Below are 20,364 nucleotides of genomic sequence, written 5' to 3'. Positions count from 1 at the left end.
CGTAGGATGCACCTGTTACCGTAGTGCCCTTTGGAACGCAGTGGGTAAGGATTACGCCCTCGCTGTCCCAGAACATGGACACCACCATTTTTTCAGCACTGGCGGTTACCCGAAACTTTTTTGGTGGCGGTGAATCTGTGTGCTTCCATTGAGCTGACTGGCGATTTGTTTCTGGATTGAAAAATGGCATCCACGTCTCATCCATTGTCACAAACGACGAAAAGAAAGTCCCATTCGTGCTGTCGTTGCACGTCAACATTGCTCGGCAACATGCCACACGGGCAGCCGTGTGGTCGTCCGTCAGCATTCGTCGCACCCACCTGGATGACACTTTTCGCATTTTCAGGTCGTCATGCAGGATTGTGTGCACAGAACCCACAGAAATGCCAACTCTGGAGGCGATCTGTTCAACAGTCATTCGGCGATCCCCCAAAACAATTCTCTCCACTCTCTCGATCGTGTCGGCAGACCGGCTTGTGCGAGCCCGAGGTTGTTTGGGTATGTTGTCACACGATGTTCTGCCTTCATTAAACTGTCGCACCCACGAACGCAGTTTCGACACATCCATAACTCCATCACCACATGTCTCCTTCAATTGTCGATGAATTTCAATTGGTTTCACACCAAGCAAATTCAGAAAACGAATGATTGCACGCTGTTCAAGTAAGGAAAACGTCGCCATTTTAAGTATTTAAAACAGTTCTCATTCTCGCCGCTGGCAGTAAAATTCCATCTGCCATACGGTGCTGCCATCTCTGGGACGTATTGGCAATCAACGTGGCCTTATTTTAAAACAATGCGCATGTTTCTATCTCTTTCCAGTCCAGAGAAGAAAAATTGGCCTTAGAACCTCGTAAATTTTTTTTTTTAAACTAATTTTTATTCGTAAAATTTCCATTGCCTTTAAGTTTCGGATTGCTACAGACGGTGGGAAAAGCGATCAGAGCTATTCTAATAATAGCACCGACAGGTAGAAGGAAGCAATTAGATTACATACGAATCAGTACCACACCGGCTGGCCGCGCGGGGTAACCGCACGGTTTTACCAGCCCCGCCACGGTTCGCGCGGCTCCCCCTGTCGGAGGTTCGAGTGATCCCTGGGGCAAGGCTGTGTGCGTCGTCCTTAGAGTAAGTTAGTTTAAGTTAGATTAAGTAGTGTGTAAGCTTACGGAGCGATGACCCTAGCAGTTTGGTCCCATAGGAACCACCAATTTCCAGTTTCCACATTGCTGAGACCATAACGTACCTGCTGAAATGCGGTGTAGCCTATCAGACGATTCACAGGCATGTGCAGTGTTGCAGAATTGCTCCCGCCTGGTCTCTATACAGCAGTTTCTCGCTGTCGTCGCCAGAGATTGGCTGTATCACAGAACGACACCATCCCTAATGTGGAAGTACTTTATGGAATTGGGTAGAAATGAAGAAAAATACTCCATTCGGTTTAATAGATTAGAAAATAAATATTCGCCAGTCTATGAACTCATTATTGAAATTTTAACTATTGCCAAGTAATTGTTCCTACTAAATGTTATACTTGTACTATCTACATGGTGTCCACAAAAGGACTCCCTGATTTCGAAATTAAATATCTCGAAAACAAAGATCGATAGAGGAATGCAGTAAACGGTATGTTTATTGTGAAAGCTGTAAGAAGTTTATACAGCAGTTACAAAAGCTGCTGACAGATGGCGCTGTAATCGCCATACGTAATTCCTAGTATAAATAGTGATCCGAAGCCCAGAGCGATCAGTTCCACTATTGAAACGTGAAAGGAGGTTAGCGTACCGAAGGAAGAGATTAAAACCATGTACTCCATTGAACAACGCGTTTTTCTGGTGCTAGAGTACCACAGGTTAGAAGAGAGTCCTACGGCAACAGGGCCAAGTTTTCAAACACGATTTAATGTTCCAAAAGGACCCGATGCGAAAACCATTCGTACGCTCTTCGCAAAATTTCAACGAACAGGCAGCGTAACTGATGATCTAGTGGGGCATGTTGGCCGCAAGCAAACCGCAGTTACGCCTGAAAATATCGCCACAGTTTCTGGAATTATTCAGCGAAATCCAATGTGATCCGTCCGTAGAATTGCATCTGAGACTGGTTTGAAGCGTTCCAGCACGCAGAAAATACTGAGAAAGAGCCTACACGTGTTTCCATTCAAAATTCAAACGCACCAGGCCATACCCGTACGAGCTGTGCAACAAAGGGTTGCCTTTGCTAATCAGATGCTCACAATGATTGATAGTGAAGGATTTGATGTTGGCTGCACCTGGTTTACAGATGAAGGACACTTCCACCTGAATGGATACGTGAATAAGCGGAACTGGCGATTTTGGGGTTCCGAAAAGCCATATTGGTGTGAAGTGAAACCCCTGTATTCTCCTAAAGTTACTGTGTGGGCTGCAGTATACAGCAGAGGCATTATTGGCCCTTTTTTCATTCGATAAACGGTCACTGGTGCACGTTACGTTGCAATTTTGGAACAATTTGTCGCCACACAGCAAGCGTTAGAGGATCAATGCAGGATGGAGCCCGACCACATCGGACCGAACAACTGTTTCGCTTTCTTGAATAATACTTCGGGAATCAAGTCATTGCTTTGGAATATCCCTAATTTACTGGTGCAGGCATGGATTGGCCTCCATATTCGCCGGATCTGTCTCCCTGTGACTTTTTTTTGTGGGGCACAGTGAAAGACATGGTCTACCCCAAGCATCCCGCCACGCTGGACGAGCCTGAATCGGCGATCTCTGTGGCATGTGAATCCATTTCGGTTGAGACACTACGAAATGTGATGGCGAATTTCATTCTTCGTTTGCGCCACCTCTGTAGTGCCAATGGCGAACATTTTGAAAACATTGTTTTCATACGATTATTTCCCTTGTGTATGCTGATACGAGCTGTACAGCGTACAGCGCCATCTGTTAGCAGCTTTTGTAACTATTATTTCAAACTGCTGTATAAACTTCTTACAGCTTTCACAATAAACATACCGTTTACTGCATTCCTCTATCGATCTTTGTTTTCGAGATATTTAATTTTGAAATCAGGGAGCCCTTTTCTGGACACCCTGTAAATTGCGCATCTGAATTTTCTTAAAGAGCATTTTACTTTTGTCAACCAAATATCAATTGTATTCAATTTCTTGTTAAAAAGTAAATAAATATATTTGACCACAAAACGGGTTTTTGTTTCGAAAATTATTAAAGAAAAGTAAGACTTCAAGTATTGCACGAAAAGTTATTACTGGTCAGCCGTTTCTAGGAACTAGTAAAAGACAAAGGATACTACGATAACAGTAATGAGTTGAAACTTAACAATACATTCGTAGTGTAGAATAAAAATTGAGATTACCTGATCTGCTGCCTTTGTCTACATAAAGTGCCCTTAACTGTAGTGTAACTGTTGGAAACGGACAATTTAACTTAAACAATAAGAGATCTGCAACCTCAGTTTTGACTATGGTATGATCTTCGATTACAACATTATTTTTGAGCAAAGTTTCAAAAAGTTAGAATCAACAGGAGAATGCTGACGAGTGTTTGTATCATTCAAACTCCCATAATTTCCGACAAAAGCAGCGAACTGTAGACGGACTAAGTTCCCCTTTATTTACCTATTTTATTTGTAGTTTTGATTCTACCTTTCTTGAAGCATATAATGCAAAAGTCTCTGAGAATTTTAGAAATTTTCAGTCTTTGTTCGATGTGTATGTTCACTACAGGAAATAACGGCAATAAAAAACCGAAAATCTGTTATTTCACAAACCGGTTATTGCGAGTAGTAGTCAAGTTAAACTGGAGACAAAAAAACCGGTATAACCGAAATGGTTGTTTTAGCGATAACCGCCATCCATACCCCGAAATGAAGGAGCAAAGCTCGCAGTGGTATCATGCGGTTTCAGCACTGCCGACTAAGGGAGAGAGCCGTCCATTACCTGGCTAGGGGACGCATAGCGCGCTGCTGACAGATGACAGCCGTAAGCGTACAGTACTGCTGGAATCTCCTGATGACGGCATGGGAGGCTGTGCAGAACAAGAGCCTCGGAAGATGATCAGAGGGATGTTTACACCCCACGGATACGCCCCAGCTGATTCGGCACAGGCCACAGCTAAACATGCTGCTCCTTTGGGCTGTCAGATTTTGTCTCGACACCTATATTCTCCTGGCATATGCACCCAGTGACTACTTCCTCTTTCCTCAGAGGAAGGAAGTATTTCGTGGCAGACGATGAGCTGATCTCCCAGGTCTTGAACGGCCAAACCTCAGACTTCAATATCTCCATCTAAATCTATACTCCACGACCCACCTTGTGGTGTCTGGCGGAGAGTATTTTCTGTACCACTGTTACATTCCATGTTCGTGTGTGGTTCGCGATAAGAATGACTGCTAGTAAGTCTCCTTGTGGGCTCTAATCACTCTGATTTTATATTTGTGGTCTTCTCTTCTAGGAATGTATGCTCTCGGAAATTTACATCACGATGCAGAACCCCTCTCTTGCACCATCTGCCACTGGAGATGGCTTCTGCACTTACCATGTGAACTTACAATTAAGGGCACAGCTCTTCCTTTGATCTTATCCATTTCATTCTATCTGATACGGATCCAAGAGCCTCAAGCAAAATTCAAGTGTTGATCAAACAAGTCATTCATAAGCTACTTCCTTTTTGATGGACTATATTTCTGAGGACTCTCCCAATGAATGTCAGTCTGCATCTGCTTTAGCCACAATTAATTGGCCTGTGCATATATTCCTATATACCGGGTATTACAAAAAGGTACGGCCAAACTTTCAGGAAACATTCCTCACACACAAATAAAGAAAAGATGTTATGTGGACATGTGTCCGGAAACGCTTAATTTCCATGTAAGAGCTAATTTCAGTTTCGTCAGTATGTACTGTACAACGTGATCAAATTGTTAATTTTCACAATAAACATGTGTCGGCTGACGAGAATCCGCACGCAATTGTGCAATCACGTCATCAACACAGATTTTCTGTGAGCGTTTGGGCAGGCATTCTTGGTGATGTCTCGATTGGGCCCCATGTTCTTCCACCTACGCTCAATGGAGCACGTTATCATGATTTCATACGGGATACGTTACCTGTGCTGCTAGAACATGTGCCTTTACAAATGCGACACAACATGCACGATGGAGCTCCTGCACATTTCAGTCGAAGTGTTCGTACGCTTCTCAACAACAGATTCGGTGACCGATGGATTGGTAGAGGCGGACCAATTCCATGGCCTCCACGCTCTCCTGACCTCAACCATCTTGACTTTCATTTATGGGGGCATTTGAAAGCTCTTGTCTACGCAACCCCGGTACCAAATGTAGAGACTCTTCGTGCTCGTATTGTCGACGGTTGTGATACAATACGCCATTTTCCAGGGCTGCATCAGGGCATCAGGCATTCCATGCGACGGAGGGTGGATGCATGTATCCTCGCTAACGGAGGACATTTTGAACATTTCTTGTAACAAAGTGTTTGAAGTCACGCTGGTACGTTCTGTTGCTGCGTGTTTCCATTCCATGATTAATGTGATTTGAAGAGAAGTAATAAAATGAGCTCTAACATGGAAAGTAAGCGTTTCCGGACACATGTCCACGTAACATATTTTCTTTCTTTGTGTGTGAGGAATGTTTCCTGAAAGTTTGGCCGTACGTTTTTGTGACACCCTGTATTTTATAGCTGTTACTACTTCCAGTGACTGTTCTGCAAACGTGTGATTAATGAGCCAGAATATGTACGTCTGGAACCTATTTCCAAACCCCTCCATCAATTTCAACCAAATTTCCCACAGAAACAGCAGGTCTTATTATTTTTAGCATTGTGGGGTTTATAACCTTTGTCTAGTAAAAGTTGAGATATGGGCAAGAACGTGTTTTCTCCAGTCCCTGGCATATAGACTGCCTTGTTTGACAGGCATGTTGTATGAGAATATTATCAGCCTACTAAACCAACATGCTATGTAGTTCAGCCTACATATTAGGGGCAAAAAAAGGTTTTTTTTGGTCCTGGCATGTAGACTGTCCTGTTATTTGTGTTGTTTCGGAGTAGTATCACTCTGCTTTATCAACCTGGTTTGAATGGTGGCGTATGATTCGCACCCTGCATGACAGGAGCATCGTGGGAGTAGCATCAGCTTGCTTTATTGAACTGTATTGGGAAGGCTGGGGGACAGACTGAGATGGACAGAGAAGGGGTTGGACAAAACGAAGAAATCGACAGGGGGAGTAGGAATTGGAGATGCATGAGGCAGATGGGAAGTGTAGAGGGAATGTGGGCAAGTGGAAAAGTAAATGGGTGAGGCAGAGTTGCATAGAGAGAGGGAGAATATTAGCAGTTCAGGAAGGGAAAGATTGGTCACAGAGAGGAGGTGAAGGAAATAGACACAGAGAGGGGGAGCAGTGCATGTGGAGAGGGGGAGAGAGAGAGGGGGGGGAGGGGGAGGAGGAGATAGAGAGAGGTGGAGAGGGGGAGAAATGCACATAGAGACGGTGCAGAGGAGGTGTGTTCAACACATGTGTCAAATGTAATCAAAGGGGAAGCAGCTTAGTATTTATGCTAAAGCATATAGATAGGTATGTCCAGAATCTCTTCCTGAAGCCGTGGAGTGTGTTCAACTAAATCTGATATGCATACTGTTTGTCTCACGAAATTCGCACTGTGTGGTTTATAACCTATTAGCTCCAATAGGAATGGATATGTGGACGAAACATGGTACATTTTGTCCTCGATGGTGAGTGTTCATCGGAGGTGAGGGTATCATCTGGAGTGCCCCAGGGAAGTGTGGTAGGTCCGATGTTGTTTTCTATCTACATAAATGATCTTTTGGATAGCGTAGATGGCAGGGTGCGGCTGTTTGCTGATGATGCTGTGGTGTACGGGAAGGTGTCGTCGTTGAGTGACTGTAGGAGCATACAAGATGACTTGGACAGGACTTGTGATTGGTGTAAAGAATGGCAGCTAGCTCTGAATATAGATAAATGTAAATTAATGCAGGTGAATAGGAAAAAGAATCCGGTAATGTTTGAATACTCCATTAGTAGTGTAGCGCTCGACACAGTCACATCGATTAAATAGTTGGGTTTCACATTGCAGAGCGATATGAAGTGGGACAAGCATGTAATGGCAGTTGTGGGGAAGGCAGATAGTCGTCTTCGGTTCATTGGTAGAATTTTGGGAAGATGTGGTTCATCTGTAAAGGAGACCGCTTATAAAACACTAATACGACCTATTCTTGAGTACTGCTCTAGCCTTTGGGATCCCTATTAGGTCGGGTTGAGGGAGGACATAGAAGCAATTCGGAGGCGGGCTGCTAGATTTGTTACTGGTAGGTTTGATCATCACGCGAGTGTTATGGAAATGCTTCAGGAACTCGGGTGGGAGTCTCTAGAGGAAAGGAGGCGTTCTTTTCGTGAATCGCTACTGAGGAAATTTAGAGAACCAGCATTTGAGGCTGACTGCAGTACAGTTTTACTGCCGCCAACTTACATTTCGCGGAAAGATCACAAAGATAAGATAAGAGAGATTAGGGCTCGTACAGAGGCATGTAGACAGTCATTTTTCCCTCGTTCTGTTTGGGAGTGGACCAGGGAGAAAAGATGCTAGTTGTGGTACGAGGTACCCTCCGCCACGCACCGTATGGTGGATTACGGAGTATGTATGTAAATGTAGATGAGCCGCTGACATGTGGTCTGTACTGCATGACGTGTGTTATGGAGGTAGTACATACCTACCTCATCCACTTGCTCTGCTGGGCAGTCTACAAAGTGCACACTGATCTGCATCAGAGGCATGTTGTGTAAGAATAGCATTGACCTTCCATATCCACCTGCCTTGAATGGTGTACTATACATCGGGTGCAAAGTACTGTTTTGAATCCCCTTGTATGTACGTTGCGTGGCATGATGTGTTCTTGAAGAAGCAGACCTGATTTATCGACCCCTTTTGCAAGGGCTACATATGTGGATGGGCATGAGTGATGGAGGATTGAGATGGATGGAGGAGGGGATGGACAAAGAGAGAGAACAGAAGAGAGAGATGGCTGTAAAGGAAATAGATAAAGGAGGAGAAGGAGGAGATGGGCATAGAGGGCGGGGGAGGAGGAGAATATTTTTTCTGTACCCAGAAATTTTTATACCGCCGTTTACGTTTTTATGTCTGCATATTCATATAACCCATGATACCCAGTTAAATATAGTGTTACTGCTAAATGCTATTCATTTGTCCTCCACTTTCTCTAAACCTTTCAGTTGCAATATTGTAATACAAAACAATTAATGAATAGTTTAGGACAAAGAAATCATTAGAGAGTTCCATCACATCTTTTCTCAACATTACGTTGCACTACTTAGGATAGACGCATTTCTTATAGCTCACTGTAGGAGCACATTTCTTAAATTCTACCGGTTCAATATCGAAAATGTAGTGGCATATTATAGGCAACGTCACCATCTTTTCTTTATGAATTTTGTACACTCAAGTCCCAGGAAATACAGATTCATGGTATTCTGAAGAGTCGTTATTCTACATATATTCAGCCATAAACAGAGCAGTTCGTTGACTCCCACCTTGAGGCTCATGGGTGGGCGGCCCAGAGTTCCTGTGGCCCCGCCCCAAATGTTTGGGCTTATACTGAGTACAATGGAAATTTTCCAGTACCAAACGGCTTTTTTTAATATTAATTATTCTTGATTATGACTGAGTTTCAAGTCAAAGGAGTTTCAAGTGCAAAAAACAGTAGAGGAATATCCACAAAACTATATGAGGCTCCAATGACAGGTTTGAGCTAATGAGCTTTCTTTGTCTCAAGTCTCAGTGCCATAATTAGGCATACTACGAAAACTGTAGGTGCAACAGCGCTGCGTCTGGGCTATTTCGGAATAGAACGGAATAGACTCAAGGTTGAAAACTTGTGTGAAGTAAATAGCTGCCTTTCACGTAGAAAAACAAAAATATCGAATAAGTTTAGCACGAAGAGTGGAGTGGAAGACACTTATCAAAGTGATCTTCAAGCCCCTGTCCACTCGTATCAAAGTAAGCACCTTCAACCACATAAAAAAGTGACGACAGTACATCGGAGTAACTTAACTAGGAATTTTTCTATCGATCAACTTATAAGACAGCTTTCGACTCAGCAGTTAGCTACTGGGAGTAAGTTTTCAGTTTGTTCAGTATAACTTGCGTGTTATCAATGAAGGAAGAAAAGAGGGTGATTGGGTTTAACGTCCCGTCGACATCTAGGTCACTAGAGATGGAGCACTAGCTCGAATTGTGTCAACGATGGAGAAAGAAATCGGCCGCGTCGTTTCAAATGAACAATCCCGGCATTTTTCTGGAGCGATTAAGAAAAATCGTGAAAAATCTAAATCTCGATTACCAGACGCGGGTTTGAACCGCCATCCTCCCGAATGGGAGTGCAGTGTGCTAACTTGTTGTCAATGAAGAAGTCAGTTTGATAAAAGAGCGAATTCAATATTTTGCAGCCTTACTTAAATTGTGCTGCAGTTAGAAACAGGGTCACGATAGCATCTCCAACCACTGCAATTATTGCGAGTAGCACTAATCATTTAATTCTTTATATCAAAACTTCAAAAGTGAAACGCAATTTAGCATTTCATCTACATTATAAACATTTATAACCCAGAAAAATTTATATAACGAGATATACAGCTACCTCTCTTCCAAAGCCAGCAAGAAACAGTCAGTATCGATTCTGAGTGTAAAGTGTGAAACACAGATCCGAGATCACCTTGGAGTACACTGTTTTCAACTAAAGCTACTTGGTAATTCTAAATCATAGTGACATGTGTTTGATCCCCGGTTCTTCATAATAACAGTTCCGGACAGAAAGCGCATCCATCCATTGACTTCAAGAAAGAATCAAGGTAGGTTACGTTAAATGATAATGCTAAAAGGGTAAAGTACGACCTGGGTAATTCATTGGGGTAAGCCTAGGTAAAATTGTAGTACACCTGAAGGGTGCTCACTCACAGAATAGGAAAGTGCATAGCCAGTCAATCCCGAGAAAAAAACTGTAAAATTTCATGTGTAGCTTTATATATTTCAAATACTTTCATGTACAGTAACCAACTTAGTGAGAGCAGGTTACGTACATGAGTTCTACAACAGAAACCCAACAATAACCTAATAAACAATGAACTGCATACTTCACTAACACTACTGTAAATTAAATAGGTATTTATGTAGAAATTATGCGAAAATTTGAGATGCTTATGGATCATTTAACGCGAATGAAAACAGCAAATCAATTCCTGTCCGCCTGTCCACTCTATTATAAGGTTTAATGGAATCTGTATTTATATTACAATACACTACTGGCCATTAAAATTGCAACACCACGAAGATGATGTGCTACAGACGCTAAATTTAACCGACAGGAAGTAGATGCTGTGGTATGCAAATGATTAGCTTTTCAGAGCATTCACACAAGGTTGGTGCCGGTGGCGACACCTACAACGTGCTGACATGAGGAAAGTTTGCAACTGATTTCTCATACACAAACAGCAGTTGACCGGCGTTGCCTGGTGAAACGCTGTTGTGATGCCTCGTGTAAGGAGGATAAATGCGTACCATCACGTTTCAGACTTTGATAATGGTCGGATTGTAGCCTATCGCGATTGCGGTTTATCGTATCGCGACATTGCTGCTCGCGTTGGTGAAGATCCAATGACTGTTAGCAGAATATGGAATCGGTGGGTTCAGGAGGTTAATACGAAACACCGTGCTGGATCCCAACGGCCTCGTATCACTAGCAGTCGAGATGACAGGCATCTTATCCGCATGGCTGTAACGAATCGTGCAGCCACGTATCGATCCCTGAATCAACAGATGGGGACGTTTGCAAGACAACAACCATCTGCACGAACAGTTCGACGACGTTTGCAGCAGCATGGACTATCAGCTCGGAGACCGTGGCTGCGGTTACCATTGACGCTGCATCACAGACAGGAGCGCCTGCGATGGTGTACTCAACGACGAACCAGGGTGCACGAATGGCAAAACGTCATTTTTTCGGATGAACCCAGGTTCTGTTTACAGCATCACGATGGTCGCATCCGTGTTTTGCGACATCGCGGTGAACGCACATTGGAAGCGTGTATTCGTCATCGCCATACTGGCGTATCACCCGGCGTGATGGTATGGGGTGCCACTGGTTACACGTCTCGGTCACCTCTTGTTCGCATTGACGGCACTTTGAACAGTGGACGTTACATTTCAGATGTGTTACGAGCCGTGGCTATACCCTTCATTCGATCCCTGCGAAACCCTACATTTCAGCAGGATAATGCACGACCGCATATTGCAGGTCCTGTACGGGCCTTTCTGGATACAGAAAATGTTCGACTGCTGCCCTGGCCATCACATTCTCCAGATCTCTCACCAACTGAAAACGTCTGGTCAATGGTGGCCGAGCAACTAGCTTGTCATAATACGCCAGTCACTACTGTTGATGAACTGTGGTATCGTGTTGAAGCTGCATGGGCAGCTGTACCTGTACACGCCGTCCAAGCTCTGTGTGACTAAACGCCCAGGCGTAACGAGGCCGTTATTACGGCCAGAGGTGGTTGTTCTGGGTACTGATTTCTCAGGATCTACGCACCCAAACTGCGTGAAAATGTAATCACATGTCAGTTCTAGTATAATATATTTGTACAATGAATACACGTTTATATCTGCATTTCTTCTTGGTGTAGCAATTTTAATGGTCAGTAGTGTATAAAAAGTCAAACTGGGTAAAATAATCTTTCCGGTTTGCCCTCCCCTCCCCCTCTCGAAATATAATCCCGTTTGCCGCCGCTTGCCTTATAACAATAGTTCGCTCCGCCACATACACAAAAATTTTGATGAAAATCACAGCAAAACGAATGCCGTTTTGAGACAATCTTCCCTCAATACACAGAACTTATAGCTTGCCATATAACTCCAAGAAGCAGGTAGTTTAAGCTGATATCACTAAATATCGGAGAGTACAAGAGGTACGAGTTTCATAGCAGCGGTACACATTAGATGCTGGTGTAATACAGGCACCTCTCCCATAGTAGTAGTAGTAGCAGTGACTTGTAACATCTCGCTCTCCTCCTAGCGTGAACACAAAATTACGTTGTTAATTGTTAATAAAATGTTATGTAGTAATTCAGTGTGTAACCACGGCCTGCGGTAACGTAAACTCACTAGTAAGGATCGTATGCACATCTCTGCTTAGTTTCTTATGTCATACCTTCCGTAGAGGAAGACGATATGTAGAAATTTTTTGAAGAAACATTTCGATTCTACTATTAGAGAGAAGCGCACGCAAATGTCCTAAAGTTGCCACTGTACCATTCTACAACATTATATATATATATATATATATATATATATATATATATATATATATATATACACTCAAACATTACTGAGCGAAACTTAAAAAAGAATAAACAAAAATGGTATACAAAACGCTTTATCCTTAAAAAGCATTCAACATCGCATAAAATATTCTTTTATATCAGACAACCGGTTTCAAGAGACTACCTGTCATCTTCAAGTCTGTAAGAAAGTGCATATACATGGAATATGTATCGTAAATTAAGATGTAATATTTGATATAAAAGTTTTGGATTGGTATTATAAAAATCGGAAATGTACATTTACATACCTTAAAATTTTTTGATGTAAAACGTTCATTCTATGCTGTCCTCACACGCTAGATGCCAAATGGATAATACCAAACTAAAACTTTTATATCAAAGACCTTATAGACCTGACGATAACAACACATGTTGAAACTGGTTGTCTTACGCGATCTTGGATGATGAATGGTTTTTAACAATTAAACAGATCATCCTTCAGTTTACTCGAATGAGAAAATTCAATCAAAAGCGTTTTATCATTATTTTACAAACGATATTAACGCCATTTAATGTACGGTTCCATGACGCTGTCCGAATCAATCTATGTAACATCTGCTCCACATTTGCCTCTCCTGTGGCGCTAGTATTGTAAACTGGAAAAGCAGGAGTGTGTCTTGTAAGCTGCAGACCTACGTGGTTGAACTAGTACTAGTAGTAGTAGTGGTGCAGTAACGATTCCAGACTTACCTGCGTGAAGTAGTAGTAGTAGACGGTGGCGCCGCGAGCCGCCATCTTGGTGGCGAACAGGTTGCTGGGGCAGATGAAGAAGTAGTCGCCGACGGCGTCCGAAACCATCCTCTGGTTGAGGTAACCATCTCCCAGCTGCTCCCAGTCCGTGTACTGCACAGCCATGAGAGAGCAGAGCACACAATCAGTTACCACGCTCTCTGAGCATTAGGAATATACTCAGCATGTGTGGCATTGTCCCTACTGGAAGTGTTCTGCACCTGTTAACATTTCAACCCCAACCGTTTACATTGAGTGGGATGTGGTAACACACCGATCTGTGAATGTGGAGAAGAAATTCCACTCATTATATCGTTCTCAAAGGGGACCACGCCTACTTGTCATCACAGATTTTGCCCCGATTTACGGTATATGCAGGGACTGGCCAAAAATGAAAGTGACTGGAGATTCAGATGGCCTAGCGTTTAGGAAAAACAGCATTTCTCTTGCAGATGAGCGAGGAATCAGCCATTTATGTTGCGGTACTTTCCAGTCAAGGCTGACGCAGGGGAAAGAGTACACAACGGTAATCTCAGGGTCGTGGGGTCGACTCCCTGCGCAGAATTCTTTTTTTTCTTTTTCCATAGATTTTTACGTTACTTATACAGCCAATAAAAAGAAATAACGTTCCCCATGGTTTAATTATTTCGATAAACTGAAGGGGAAGTAAATGTAAAGGAAAATTCGCTGTATGAGTACTTGGCAAAACATAGGGCTATCGTCATTAGTCCATCAGAAGTTGGAAACGTACAACAACATTATACCAAAAAAAAATTTAACTAGCCTCATATGCAGGAGAATAAACTTCTTCTGTTAACTGAGTCGCAGTGAAGACAATCAAATTCACAGTTATGCGAAGAGATTTTTCAAGATTAAGAAGTATTGCCGTGATGGAATATTAAAGTGGTTTCCTCCCTAGTGCAAACTTAAGATGTCTGTTTTCTCTGTTTTTATCGTCAGGTAAGGAATATGATCAAAAAGCTTCAAAACGCATCTGGTCAAAAGAGAAGAATAATTCACTTTCTGTGAAACTGCAACAAAATACGGCTCGTCGCCAATATTTGGCGAAGTGATGCGTTACATGTGGTTTGCTGCTATGCAGTGTAATGAAAGAGAACCTTATATGAATATAAACCAAGTTTCTTATTTTATAGAAAAAATTAAAGTAGGCTAACTAAGTAATTATAAATAATCGGCATCTATAATGTGTGCCAAATATCGAGAAAATTACTTCTTCCTCTGTTTCATGATGAATATGACCCTAGCACGTGTAAACTATGAACTGGAAAATAATAGAAGTATATAATTTTATATGCGAAGTTTTTGTGAATACCTTACGATTCCAACTTTAAAATTTATTTGCAGTTCAAAATTTCCCCTTCCTTACCTCTTGATGCCTTTTATGAAAATAATAATAAACACAATATATAAAACATTATTTCGGTTTATTTGCAGTGTAAGTAACCTTAATACTTAAAAGACGTGTGTGTTGGGACTCAACTCACCGACCCTCTGGTTGCCAGTCTGTACTCTTTCCGCTGTGCCAGACACTGCCCGGAAACTACTCTTAACCTGAATGGCTCATGCCTCACCTGACCCGCAGTGAAATCCACATTTTTTGTGAACACTTAGCCATCTGATGCTCCCTCTTTTGTTACTTTCATTCCTGGTCTAGCACGGCATATGCCATAAATATGTACGAAACCAGTGATAAAGAGCAGGCACGGTTCGCCTCTTGCATTGGTTCGATTTCCATCTAGACTGAAAATGCAGAAAATAGAGTGTCATTTACAAACAGCGGAAATAGACCAAAACTTACACACTATAGTTCATTTAATTTCACATCACAGATCAGAAAACCAACAGCTCTACTCTCGGTCTTTAAGATCAAGTGGACACTCCATATATCAGATTATGAAAAAATCTTTGAAACTTCCTCTTTTCTTTGGCGTAAATCTTGTTCATTTTCGATTTGTGCCTGAATAAATACGAAGTTCTGAAAATGACTCCATCATTTAGAATAACGCTGTATTTTGGATTTGGCCTTGCAAAAGTAAATTATAAAAGGTAATTCATTAAACTGTAATTTAACATTACAGCTTCCGACGAATATTGACTTACTCAATTGAATGATAGTTGTAAGCGAGAAAAAGTAAAGAAAAGTACGTTGGAAGATACTAAGTGCTTTCATTCTCAAATACTGCATGAATATAGGATGTTCCAGGAGCTGTGGTCAATATTCAGGGATATGACAGGACGATTATCTGAAGCAACAATATAAATATGGACATATGTCCGATTCATAATGGTTTTTGAGATAGCACACATTTAATGTACACTTCCGAAATGTCGAATCTTATCGTAGACAGTCTACCAGAATCGTCAGCACATTCTGTGAACCAAGTCTCCTTGAAAGTTTCCATTTTTCTTCTGAACGTGTAGTTCACAAACCTGTGCAGAAACAGACATACAGCATTGCAGTGTTGCAGCGTAGTCCCACTGCCAGCACACGGTGAATTTCTGCACGTACTGTATCAGTGTCCCAGAAACACGGCTATTACGAACGTTACACGTGGCTAACTTGTCCTCTTTCACAAAGGGCGAGTCTACAATCTTCACATGGGCGAGAATGGCAAACTACTTGAATTTTGTACCTGGTTAAAAGCAATCGTCATTTGCTTTTGTTAATACTATTCACTGATGAAGCCACGTTCATACGGAGTAGAATCGACAACATACATGATAATTATCGATTACCAATGGTCACAGGAAACTCCACATACCGCAGCAGAACCCTGTTTCAGGTTCATTTTTCGCTCAAGTTTTGGTACGGCACGATCGGTGACATCCTGACAGGTCCAAGCGTTTTTAAGGAAGCGAATGGCGGAACACAGTAACATGCGTTTTTTGGAAAATTCGTTCATTCAACACCTCCAGGACGTTCCTTTGCCATGTACTTCCTGCATAACTGAGCCCATCCACAATGTACCAGACGTCTTAGGCAACATCTCGTGCGCACATACCCTGGTCACTGGACTGGTCGTTGTGGTACAGTTAACTGACTGACAAGATAGGTAGACCTTTCGCCGTTAGAGTTTTGTTTACGGGGTTGGATGATGTCCGAGGTTTGGAAATGAATGGTGAATAGGCGAGGTGAGCTGCTTGGTCGCATCGTGGGCGCTCCTTTCCCCATTAGGGGACGTGCAGAGGCACTCAGACCAGCAAACCCAAACATGTTCTCCTGACAGTACACAAAAGCACTGAAGGTGACGATGGGATATTCGAGAACTTATAGTCGAGTGAGCAACAGATGTAATGGGACGTGAACGATAATGTTACAGGAGAATTTGTTCAAAATATGTATTTTTAAACATACTTTAAAAAATAATGTTGTAACTTTACTAATTGTAGTACATGTGTAAACCTGGTAATATACATTGAGGTCACAAAAGTCATGTGATAGTGATTTGCACTACCGCATATGGCGTTAGTACGAGGGTTGGAACTTTAATAGTGTCAACTATTTATTTACAGTTCATCCAAAATAGATACGTGTTTCAAAGTTTTACTGACCTTCAGAGCAATCACCAGCATTGTGTATAACCCGTTGCCAGCGATGTGGAAGTCGTAGGATACTCTTAGCAGTGCCAGTTGTGTTGACAGTTCGAGCGGCAGGGTCTATTGCCCGACGGATATGTAGCAGTTCTGAAGCGAATGTCGTGAAATGTTTCCTCCAGTGTAGAAATCGAGCTGAACTCACGAGGGCTTAAGTCAGCGGAGTGCAGTCTACATCTATATCTACGAGATTATTCTGCTATTCACGATAAAGTGCCAGGTAGAGGGTTTAGTGTACCTCCTTCAAGATGTCTCTCTACCGTTGCACTCTCGAACGGCACGCGGGAAAAACGAGCACTTAAATTTTTCTGTGGGAGCCCTGATTTATTTCATTTTATCGTGATTATCATTTCTCCCTATGCAGGTGGGTGCCAACAGAATGTTTTCGCAATACGAGGAGAAAACTGGTGATTGAAATTTCATGAGAAGATCCCGTCGCAACGAAAAACGCCTTCGTTTTAAAGATTGCCACTCCTATTCACGTATAACGTCTGTGAGACGATCTCCCCCATTTCGCGATAATACAAAACGAGCTGCCCTTCTTTGTTCTTTTTAGATGTCATCCGTCGGTCCCATCTCATGCGGATCCCACACCACACAGCAATACTCCAGAATAAGGCGGACAAGTGTGGTGTAAGCAGTCTCTTTAGTAGACCTGTTGCACTTTCTAAGTGTTCTGTCAATGAATCGCAGTCTCTGGTTAGCTCTACCCTCAATATTATCTATGTAATGGTTCCAATTTAGTTTATTTGTAATTGTAATCCCTAAGTGGTATATCATTCAGCAGCCCCAGTAACAGCTTGTACTGTAAGTGCTTGAGCAATGTCCTGCAAAATGATGGTCAGGGCCTGGAGAAAGTATGATAACTTCTGTGTCTATGCTGTTCATTTTTGGAACACAACCTACGCCTAGTAAACACTCCAAGGCATTCATTTCAGAACTGCTACAAGTACTTCGGGCATTAGACCGCGCCGCTCGGTCAACACAACTGGCACTGCTAAGATTATGCTACGACTTCCACATCGCTGGCAACTGGTTATACACAATGCTGGTCACTACTTTGAAGGTCAAGAAAACTTTGAAACACGTATCTATTTTGTATGAGCCGTAAATAAATAGTTGCCTCTACTGAAGTTCGAACCCTCGTATAAAAGGGCAGCGCATTGACGTAGCTATCTTTTGTATTCAGTTCTCTCACACGAAAACATTTCCTCCGAGATTATGGCAGCACGACTGGAATTAACAGACTTCGAACGCGGCATGGTGATTGCAGGCAGACGCACGGGACACTTCATTTCGGAAATGGAATTCAATATTCCGAGATCCACAGGGTGAAGAATGTGCCGAGAGTGCCGAATTTCAGGCAATCTCTCTCACCGCGGAACAACGCAGTGGTCGACGGCCTTCACTTAACGACCGAGGGCAGCGGCGTTTGCGTAGAGGTGTCAGTGATAACAGACAAGCAACACAGTGTGAAATAACCACAGAAACCAATAAAGGACGTACGACGAACTTATACATTATGACACTTCGGCGAAATTTGATGTTAAAGGTGTACGGCATGAGACAACAGACGTGAGAGCCCCTGCTAACAGCACGTCATCGCCTGCAGCGCCTCTCATGGGTTCGTGACATTACCTGTTAGATCCTAGACGACTGTAAAACCGCGGCCTTGTGAGATGAGTCCCGATTTCAATTGGTAAGAGCTGATGGTACGGTTCAAGTATGACGCACACCGCACGAAGCCATGGACCCAAGCGTTTGGGACCCCTATCAGGTCGGATTGAGGGAGGACAGAAGCAATTCAGAGGCGGGCTGCTAGATTTGCTACTGGTAGGTTTGATCATCACGCGAGTATTACGGAAATGCTTCAGGTACTCGGGTGGGAGTCTCTAGAGGAAAGGAGGCGTTCTTTTCGTGAATCGCTACTGAGGAAATTTAGAGAACCAGCATTTGAGGCTGACTGCAGTACAGTTTTACTGCCGCCAACTTACATTTCGCGGAAAGACCACAAAGATAAGAGAGATTAGGGCTCGTACAGAGGCATATAGGCAGTCATTTTTCCCTCGTTCTGTTTAGGAGTGGAACAGGGAGAGAAGATTGTAGTTGTGGTACGAGGCTCCCTCCGCCACGCACCGCATGGTGAATAGCGGAGTATGTATGTAGATGTAGATGTCGATGTAGATGCCAGCAAGGCACTGGCGGTGGCTCCATAATGTTATGGGCTGTGTGTCCATGGAATCGACTGAGTCCTCTGGTCCGACTGAACCTACCATTGACTGAAAACTGTTACCTTCGGCTACTTGGACACCATTTGCAGCCATACATGTTGGCAAACACAAATGAAATTTTCGTGGAGTACAATGCGACATGTCACCAGGCCCCAATTCTTCGCAATTGATTTGAAGAATATTCTGTACAATTCGAGCGAATGACTCGGCCACCCACATCGCCTGACATGAATCCCACTGTATATTTATGGAACATAATCAAGACGTCACTTCGTCCACAAACTCCTGCACCGGTGACACATTTGGAATGGTGGACGGCTATAGAGCCGTCGTGGCTGAATACTTTTGCAGGGGGCTTTTTCAGACCACGTCCAGTTGCTGCAGTACGTCGATGAAAAGGAGGTCCGACGTGATATTTGAAGGTATCCCTCGACTTCTGTTCCTTAGTGTATTGAATAATGCAGAAAATAAATAACAATGGACATTTAAATACTGCTCTGCCGCGGAAACCATTCGGAGTAGGAGAAATGGGCATACGATGATTTGTGCTAAAATTGTCGCTTCTTTCATATACCAGAAAACTGATCATTCCTACTGGGACACCGTGTGTAGTCTGGGTATTTTCACGCCGTGAATTACTTCAGTCGCAGGTATCACGTGATGAGGACGAGTGACGGTGTCGAAATACTGGGCGTGGTATCCGTCAGAAAACACAAGATCTCAGAATGTCAGTATTTTTCGTCCCTTTCGTAGTGTTGCAGTATTCGGTGTGCAATCATGCAAAAATACTTAAGCCAGATGTTAATCAAAATTTAGGCAGCTGCAGTTACACAAGTAATCATTCTGCGCGAACACTCTTTCTAATGATTTTATACCCATCCAACAATATTTATATCTAAGGCATCCTTACAGTGTAGACATAAAGAGAAAAGCACTTCATATATGACATTACAGAAGAATGCTGACTCAATTAGATGAGATAACTAATGAAGAGGTACACACATTAGAAACTTTATTAAAAGGTGGGATAGATTAATTCGACACACCCTGGGACATTAAGGAATACTAAATTTCATAGCGGGGGGAAATGTGAAAGGGAAGGGATGTAAAAATTGTAGAGGTAGATAATGAGATGAATAGAGTAAGCAGATTCAGACCAATGTGGATTGCGGTAGTAATGCAAAGATGAACAGTCTTGCATAGGATTGACTAGTCTGGAGAGCTGCACCAGATCAGTAGGATTAAGGGCACCAACGAAGAAAATAACTTACATAAATATTTTATTCGCGTTATTGACGAAATGATCTCCATTCGAATCCATGAGTATTTCATAAACGACTCTCGTTTTACCTAAAACTGAAACACT

The 20,364-nt window shown here is 42.7% G+C and overlaps 1 protein-coding gene across 1 annotated transcript in view; it reads right to left on the bottom strand.

The window, feature by feature from the left end:
* LOC126109828 (acetylcholinesterase-like) overlaps positions 1–20,364 on the bottom strand; it is a 701,016-nt gene that overhangs the window by 265,546 nt on the left and 415,106 nt on the right. The window contains exon 8 of the mRNA XM_049914883.1: positions 13,114–13,266. Within this exon, the coding sequence (XP_049770840.1) occupies positions 13,114–13,266 (153 nt within the window). The remainder of the gene's footprint in view (positions 1–13,113; positions 13,267–20,364) is intronic.

This window comes from Schistocerca cancellata, chromosome 12 (genome assembly GCF_023864275.1).
Source record: "Schistocerca cancellata isolate TAMUIC-IGC-003103 chromosome 12, iqSchCanc2.1, whole genome shotgun sequence".
Taxonomy (NCBI): domain Eukaryota; kingdom Metazoa; phylum Arthropoda; class Insecta; order Orthoptera; family Acrididae; genus Schistocerca; species Schistocerca cancellata.
Note: the sequence above shows the minus strand (reverse complement) of the source record. Positions and strands in the feature narration are given on the sequence as shown.